The 8382-nt window shown below is 26.4% G+C and overlaps 1 protein-coding gene across 3 annotated transcripts; it reads right to left on the bottom strand.

Moving 5' to 3' along the window:
- Positions 1–1865: 1865 nt before the first annotated feature.
- Positions 1866–6856, bottom strand: LOC119663546. Of its 3 annotated transcripts, XR_005251054.1 has the most exons (5): positions 6821–6856; positions 6705–6766; positions 6446–6638; positions 6241–6363; positions 1866–2194 (listed from the first exon to the last, which is right to left on the bottom strand). XR_005251054.1 is itself a non-coding variant. In XM_038073157.1 (4 exons), exons 1-3 carry the CDS (start codon positions 6802–6804, stop codon positions 6315–6317), a joined length of 342 nt encoding a protein of 113 aa, XP_037929085.1. In that variant the 5' UTR covers positions 6805–6807; the 3' UTR covers positions 1866–2194; positions 6241–6314. The 3 variants fall into 3 exon arrangements, 2 of the variants coding, with proteins under 2 accessions (XP_037929085.1, XP_037929086.1); XM_038073157.1 differs by lacking the exon at positions 6821–6856 and having other exon boundaries at positions 6705–6807; XM_038073158.1 differs by lacking the exons at positions 1866–2194; positions 6821–6856 and adding an exon at positions 5987–6059 and having other exon boundaries at positions 6705–6807.
- Positions 6857–8382: the final 1526 nt, after the last annotated feature.

The raw sequence follows: 8382 nt of genomic DNA, 5'->3' as shown, positions 1-8382 counted from the left end.
TGGCATGTCTGTGAGAATCATTGGAATTCGTGGCAATAAAACTTTTTCGTTTCGGAACTTGCCATTCAAAATGGTGGCTTCGATAATGTTTTTCATCAATTTTTTAATTACCAATCGCGTATTATTGTACTATTGTATTGTATGTGTACATCTGGAAATACGCGGTCAATGAGAGCATTTTGGGAATTAACGATAGTGCAGAAATTAGGGGGCAGTTTTATGAATTCAGTATTTTCATAGACAACAACTTTTCATATCATAGCAAGTTTTCTTTTTCAAAAATATAAAAAAATTTATGTCAAAAAAATAAAAAAATTTTTGTTAAAGCAATAAAGATATTTTTACTGGATAGGGACACCCTAATCACTTTAGCGGTATGAAAAATAGATAGTAGCCGATTCTCAAACCTACTGAATACGCATATAAAATTTGGTAAAAATCGGTAAAGCCGTTTCGGAGGAGTACGGTAACTAACATTTTGACAATGTTAATTTTATATATAAGATACATTTGTATATATGTTTTCTTAAATTTAAACTATAATTTAGAAGAATAACAACTCCAAAATAAAATTTTTAATCATAATTACAAAAAAAAATCGTTATATCTTTATTATTGCTATTTTTTTTGGAAATAAATCACATAGTTAACATTGCACAGATAATTATTTATTAGTATGTTTTTATTTTACAGAAAGTATGATTCGTAACAATAATATAATTTGTTTATATGTATGTTCTTGCGACACATAACTTTCGTGATATAATTTAGTAGTTTTCGTGAGAAAATTATGTGCTAAGTTATAACTCTAAGTACAAGATTGTTACATGACACACTATGATTTATTTCAATATTTTTAATTTATTCATTTGATATAAATTATACTTCCTACTATAAATCAATGTATTTTACTTATTTAAAGTAATTTATTGATTGATTTATTGATTTTATATAACTAAAACCGATTAACTTTTTTATTTAATATTTCTGAACATGAACTCTCCACATCTATCATTCTCAAAACTAATAACTAATTGGCATTCAACATAATGATTTTAACACTTAAACAACTTATTGCAATTATTAACAAATAAGAAATAAAAACAACGATAACAAATAATATATAAAGTAATGAAGGCATGAGTAGATCATCCAGTATACCAGCTTTAACAGGTTTCGGCTTCAAATATAGATAAATTAAGAACATTAAAGTAACTATTATAAGATATTTATTTAAAATACTTAATTAAATTCTTTCTGAAACTCTAAATATAATATACAAATCATTTATGTTTATAATTAATATTAAATAATTAAAAGCCAGCAATCAAGGATTCCCATTAAAGTGCTATCATTCGATCATACATCGAATTCTTCACTTACAAGTTCACAGCATCGAAAAGTACTAATCAACCAAGCAGTTCAGGGTAAATCAAGTAAACGTATAACGTATTTAACCAAGTTGATCAATTTACAAAATTTTAATACGTTTGTTTTTATTTATTTATGAGTGAAGCTTATAATATTTTTTTTTAATTATTTACTTGTTATTCTCAAATTAAATATGAAATTTAGAGCTTAGTTTTAAAACGAATAAAAAATAATTTTAATAATACTAAATATTTATGCATGATAATTATTTGCTAAACAATTTTCCTGCTTGCCTTTTTTTATGATAATATCCGTTACTTACGATTATCTCTTGCAGTGAGGGATATAATCGTTATATAATGAATACTTCACAATTATAAGCTCTCTTTTTATGGACATTACAGGAATTTCAAGTTCTTAATAACAAAAAAGTAAAGGGTGAAAAAAAACCGAAATTACATATTGTATTTTAAACGAAATTACTTTATTTTTATTACTTTACGTTATTTACTTACTACAATGTTGACAGTTTTATTTTTACTGAATTCAAAAAATAATACATATTGAACATTTGATCCTACAGGCGAAATATAAGTGGCAGTTCAACACCATCAGGCATGCAAACCCCAAGAAAGAGTTCACCTGAGCCAACATTTAGTTCAACGATGCGCAGAACTTCTCGTGGTACTACACCAGTCGAAAAACGTGAACCATTCAGACTTTAGAGTATATTTCAAATGTTTGAATAATACCCCTTAAACGAGTCCCAGAGAACATCAAATTGGAATCGCACAAATACATACTTTAACATGCAATAACAAATCTACAGTTTTGCAGTAATATAAAATAAACAAGAATAAGCAGTTATTTTTATTTTAAATTTTAAAAATATATGTATGTATTTTGAAGAGAAAGCTTCATATATTTACAAAAATATAGTCAGAAATACGAGTCTTGAACTGTATAAAATACGAGTCTTGAACTGTATAAAATACGAAAATCGAAATTCAATAATCTTTATTCAAGTAACGTCCTAACATTCTGTAAATATTATATACATTTATAATTAAATGAAATATAAGTGTTTCTGTTATCATTGTATTTAATTAACAAAAAAACTCGAATCGAACCTTATGTTGTTGTATGAAGTTTTGAAATCGCCAGTTTAATTTGAAATGCAACTTCATATATAAATAATAAACAATAATAATAAAAATATTACGCAAATGAAATTCTTTAAAAATGTATATCAATTACACACGAAATAATATATAGTAAAATTTATGTACTAATAGTCATTATTATAACTTTTTATTAACTTACTTTTAGGATATACTAATTAATTTTTTGTTTATATTGTTTTTTACTTTTAATAATTTTTATACCATTATAAATATTGTAAATTACTAATACCAAATTACTAGGCAGTAATTTTGTAAAAACCTAATTAAACTAAAATAAATTTAATTGAAATTATTAACAAAAAATATTTTTATATGTATGTGTTTGTATTTATTTAAAAATAACAAGGATAATTATATTCAAAGATACCAACATAGATACTTAAGTTTTTATTTAAGTATTGATATTGAAACAAAATTTTTATTTTTTTTTTTACTTCAGAAAATATTTAAATACAATTAATGCGTTCAAAGATTTTCTTGTATACTATTACTATATTGACTAATCTATTGTAATAATCATCTCAAAAGCATAGATGGCTACTTTGTTTGATATAGAGACAGCATAAAAATTAATTAAAAGGATTAAATAGGTAGGCAGTCCCCGAAATACTCTATGTACACACAAATCACAAAATATTGGAACTCTGTTAGAAACATTTGACACTTAAAACTAATATTATATATGCTGTAAAAGATAATAGTGTCCTAAGTATACAACCTAACTGATGGAAAAAAAATTTTAATTTTAAATAAAATCAGAATTTTTTTATTTTATTGAAATTGAGGTATAAGTGTAACTCAATGAGGTAGATGCTCAAACTAGGCATTTAACTATCTAAGAAGTAAGTACAACAGTACAACAGTACAGGGAACAATTGAGATACATACACATAGCCAATAAACTCTGCGTACACCTTACGAATTTTGATATGTGATAAAGAAAAATAACATAAATAAATATTTTTAATTAAAATTTTTACATATATTTATTCTTTGAATTATTAAGTTTAAATAGCAAAAGACAAAAATTGTATTCGACTATTCATTCCAGAGATAACGGGATAAAAGTGTGCCTGCATGTAAAAATAGGCCCCATAAAGTCTGCGTACAGTTATAAAAAAACTGATAAAATCGGTAAAAATAATAAAAATAAAGTTAAATTTTATTAAATTAATACTTTGTTGGGTAACCACGCTGTTTTAGAACTTCACTTAATCTATTTGGCATGGAATTAACCAACTTCTGAGTTTCTTCAGCAGTAATTTTCATCCATTCGGCTTGCATTGTACTCCGCAAAGCCTCTTTACTTGTTATCACATGCTGACGAATTCTTTTTTCCAATAAATCCCAAAGATGCTCAATAGGATTGAGATCAGGTGATTGTGGAGGTGTTTTAAGCTGTCTTGGAACGTTGTACAAAAGCCAAAGTTTAACAATCTCCGCTGTGTGTTTTGGGTCATTGTCCTGTTGGAACCAAAATGACGTGGGTAAGCCCAAATTATCTGCACATTGTTTCCAATTTCTTTTTAAAATGTTTAAATAACCCCATTTATTCATTGTCGGTTCTATAAATTTCAACTGACCTGCACCATCAGCCGCCATGCAACCCCATACCATAACTCCTCCACCGCCGTGTCTGATTGTACCAACAAGATTTTGTTTCTCAAACGCCGCTCCTATTTCCGCCGCACAATTTGACGACCTTTTATACCAAAGATGCAGAACTTGCTTTCGTCTGAAAATAACACTTGTTTTCAGAACTCCGGAGGTTTATTTATGTATTTCTTTACAAATTCAACGCGCTTTTACCTGTTTACAAGTGAAATATATGGTTTCTTTCTAGCGACTCTACCATGATATCCAGCTATATGTAATACTTTCCTAGCAGTCTCCGCACAAATACTTTTTTTAAATGATTGTGTTATATATTTCACAATTTTCGAAGAAGTAATGAAAGAGTTCATCTTTATCATATGGACTATTTTTCGCTTTTCTCGGACTGATAAAACTTTTGGACGCCCAGGACGCGGTTTAGATGTTAAAATTCCGGTTTTTTTTGAAGTTGTCCACTACGCGCTGGATTGATGAATGCGTTCTTCCAATAGTTTCACCAATTTTGCGGAAACTTTTTCCATCTTTCCATAGTTTAATAATTATTTTTCTTTCGTACACACTAATTACTTTTCCCCTTGATTCCATACTTTAAAATAGTTACTACTAAAAAATTAATTGATCACTGAGATCGGTAAATGTTCAATTCAAATGTTAAATAATACCAAATGAGCAAAAATAAGAACAAACTGCTTAAAAATTAACGGTAGTTTCTAAACAAACAAACTGTACGCAGACTTTATGGGGCCTATTTTTACATGCAGGCACACTTTTATCCCGTTATCTCTGGAATGAATAGTCGAATACAATTTTTGTCTTTTGCTATTTAAACTTAATAATTCAAAGAATAAATATATGTAAAAATTTTAATTAAAAATATTTATTTATGTTATTTTTCTTTATCACATATCAAAATTCGTAAGGTGTACGCAGAGTTTATTGGCTATGTGTATGTATGTAAATGTGAGATTGTAAATGTTTTCTGCTTTCCGACAAAATTACCTTTTATATGCTTTTTGGCTACGAACCTTAAGTTTTAAATTAATCAACATATGTACCTACATATGTATTTGCAACTGTAATGTTTTAAATTCCCGAACCAAGTTATAAATTGGTTACATTACGGTTAGATCATTTATATTTTATTGAGATTATGTTTTACTGTTATCTGTAGATGTATTTTATGTGTTGTCACTGTCTTTGTGCACTAGGACTGACAAAGTAATATTTTAACAAAAATAACAAAAAACACCATCCATTCTTAACTTAATATTCTAGCTCAACATTAAATATTTATAAAAAGGAACGACTGCTTTATGTTGCGTAAGTTAATTCAAGAAGAAATACATATGTATCTTTTTTGTCTTTAAATATACATATGTATATCGTGAAGTTCATACGATTATTAACAATAGAAGCATACAAGTAAGTGCAATGTAAATTCATAATAATATATGCTACAATTTTAATAAAATGAAAATGTATATGTATGTATGTGGTCGCCAAAGAATTATATTACTTATATGTTCATATTAAAGAATAAAATAAAACGTAAATTATATATGTATGTATTCATAGATAATAAAAAATGGTAAAGGTACTAAAAACTAAAAGCTGTTAGATTACACGTTTCTATTAAGTTATATGCAAAATAAGTCATTTATTAAATAGCAGAAAATGCATTTTCAAAACTTGTTATACATGAACTCAAAAAAAATTTTAATTTCAAATTTATTGATTGTTTTCTGGCAGTTTATTAAAATAAAAAATTTATTTATTTGTTAAATGACCATTTCCGTTTTAATATATATATGTATTTTCACTGACGTATGGATGATTAAATAGATTATGTAGAGCAGAGTTGTAATAAAACACTCGAGTCATTAAAACCAGCTAAAATGATTTATGAAATGAACAATGTACAATTTTACTATGAAAGCATGTTATGCTTGTTATGTAAATGTAATAATAATGTTATATTACGCTAAAGAAATGTTTTAATTATAAGCATATGAATATTTTAATTATGTTTATTCAATATGAGAAAGTACAAAATTCTTAACTATTTACTTACCGCGACAAGGAAAATTTTTTTATAAGAACTCATCAAGTGCAAGCCAGCCGCCACCTACACGAACCATAACTGTGCTACGCAATATTCGCAATATTCGTAATTTTTGAGAGTCGAGTCGCCAAACTGTTTTATACAAAAATAATATTGTTTTAAATAGAAGATGGAGTATTAAGCTTTAAGATCCGATAATTAGTATTTTACGAACCCTATATTTCCCTTTGCCAACTTGAAATACGCGAAATTTTTGTCGACATGTGCAAAGGATAACAAGGCGTTTAACTTCATCATGTATTTTATCTGAATCAGTTGCTGGTTTGCGTTCTTGCCAATCGGGTCTCCACCATTACGATCAAAAAGATCTGCCACTGCACCCATTTCCATTCGAGAAGTGTCAAATTCTTTAAAAAATAAATAATAGGTATTCTACATTATTTAGTTATTCTACATTATATAAATAATCGTACTTATTATTCCATATATGAATTCGGCACGTGGTATTAAACCATTATTATCCTTATTCATTTTTCTAAACAAATCAGTCAAACGTGATTTTTTGTGATTCATATATGTATGTACATACCATAAGTATATATGAATATTTCAGGAAAAATATTTTAGGAAATATTTTAGGAAAAATATACAAAAACAAAGCCATGCATCATTTTCAGAAATATTGCCTCACATACTCTTTCATACAAAATCATTTAGAGTAGAATAAATAAAATGAAGAATATAAGAACAATTTAGTATTGATTATTTTTTTGTTACTAGCAAAAATTTGTTAAATTTGTAGTAACTATTTCTTTTGTTGGCGTGTATAAACAAATTTAAGGAAAATATTGCACACGCATTTTTTGTGTTATGCAGTTATTTTTATTAAATTTCACTGCAATGCGAACAACAATTAGAAATTTGTTTTGTTAAATTTTTTTGTCACTCTGCTTGCGGGACTTTGTTTAAATCACAAGATTATTGATGTAAATAAAGTCCCGTAATTTCATGGTCAATATTGTTAAAAAAATCAAAGTCGTCATGTAAAATACATACATATGTATATATATTTTATTTAATAAATTTTTTAGTCAAAATCCATATTCTTTAATAGATGACCCTATTAACTTCAAATTTTGTTAATAATTGCAATAATGATGAAATGAAATTTGTTAAAAAATTCAGCTTCAGTTTCAGTTTGAAGGATATATGCATGTATGTTTGACTAATAAAAAATATTGAATACTGATGATGGGTATAAATTACATATGTAAATAATATTGTTCAGTCTTCAATTAATTTCTACCGATATTAGTTTATTTAATAATACTTAGATGACACATCATTACTTTGCACACATCATTACTTTTGATTTCAGTTATTATTTAACGTGCTAATATTCTACATTAGCGGTTTTACAAATAAAGTAAATATAACAAATACAACTTTTGTTTTACATACATATGTATTTACATAAATAAGGTATAAAAACATTACACAAATAAATAATATAAAAACACAATAAACATATAAAACATACATTAAAATATTATGTATTCAATAATTATTTAAAAACACAATAAACATATAAAAGAAATAATAATAATATATTATTAATAAAATCCATCTTATTTAATGGATGACCCTGTGCGCTTCAAATCATGTTTGGTTTTGGTTTTTTCGTCTATGACTACAACCGTACGCATGTTGTAACTGTAAACAGGACAAGAGAGGGAAGGAATTTTTTTGTCACTCTGTTTGCGGGACTTTGTTTACATCAAGAGATTATGGATGTAAATAAAGTCTCGTAATTTCATGGTCAATATTGTTAAAAAATCAAGGTCGTCATGTAAATTACATATTTTTAATTCAATCAATTTTAATTCAATCAAGTTGTTTACAGTTTTATTTTTACTGAATTCAAAAAATAATACATATTGAAAATTTGATCCTACAGGCGAAATATAAGTGGCCGTTCAACAGCATCGGGCATGCAAATTATTGATTTATTTATTATAATTAATTAATTATAATTAGTATTTATAATTAGTAATATGTATATTTAGTTTTGTAAGTTGTTTGATTTTTCCCTGTTATATATATATATATACTAGATAACCCGACAAACGCTGTTTTGCCTTATAAATTATT

The sequence above is a fragment of the Teleopsis dalmanni genome, unplaced genomic scaffold (genome assembly GCF_002237135.1).
Source record: "Teleopsis dalmanni isolate 2A unplaced genomic scaffold, ASM223713v2 unscaffolded_contig_0566, whole genome shotgun sequence".
NCBI lineage: Eukaryota > Metazoa > Arthropoda > Insecta > Diptera > Diopsidae > Teleopsis > Teleopsis dalmanni.
This window is presented reverse-complemented; position numbering and strand designations above follow the sequence as displayed.

Bases quoted from the DNA above. Each gene is read 5' to 3' on its own strand.
- LOC119663546 (XM_038073157.1), bottom strand. From the start codon at position 6,804: ATGAATCACAAAAAATCACGTTTGACTGATTTGTTTAGAAAAATGAAT. The intron at 6,639-6,704 runs GTACGATTATTT...TATTTTTTAAAG, and splicing joins ATTCATATATGGAATAATAA to AATTTGACACTTCTCGAATG. The intron at 6,364-6,445 runs GTTCGTAAAATA...TGTATAAAACAG, and splicing joins TTGGCAAAGGGAAATATAGG to TTTGGCGACTCGACTCTCAA.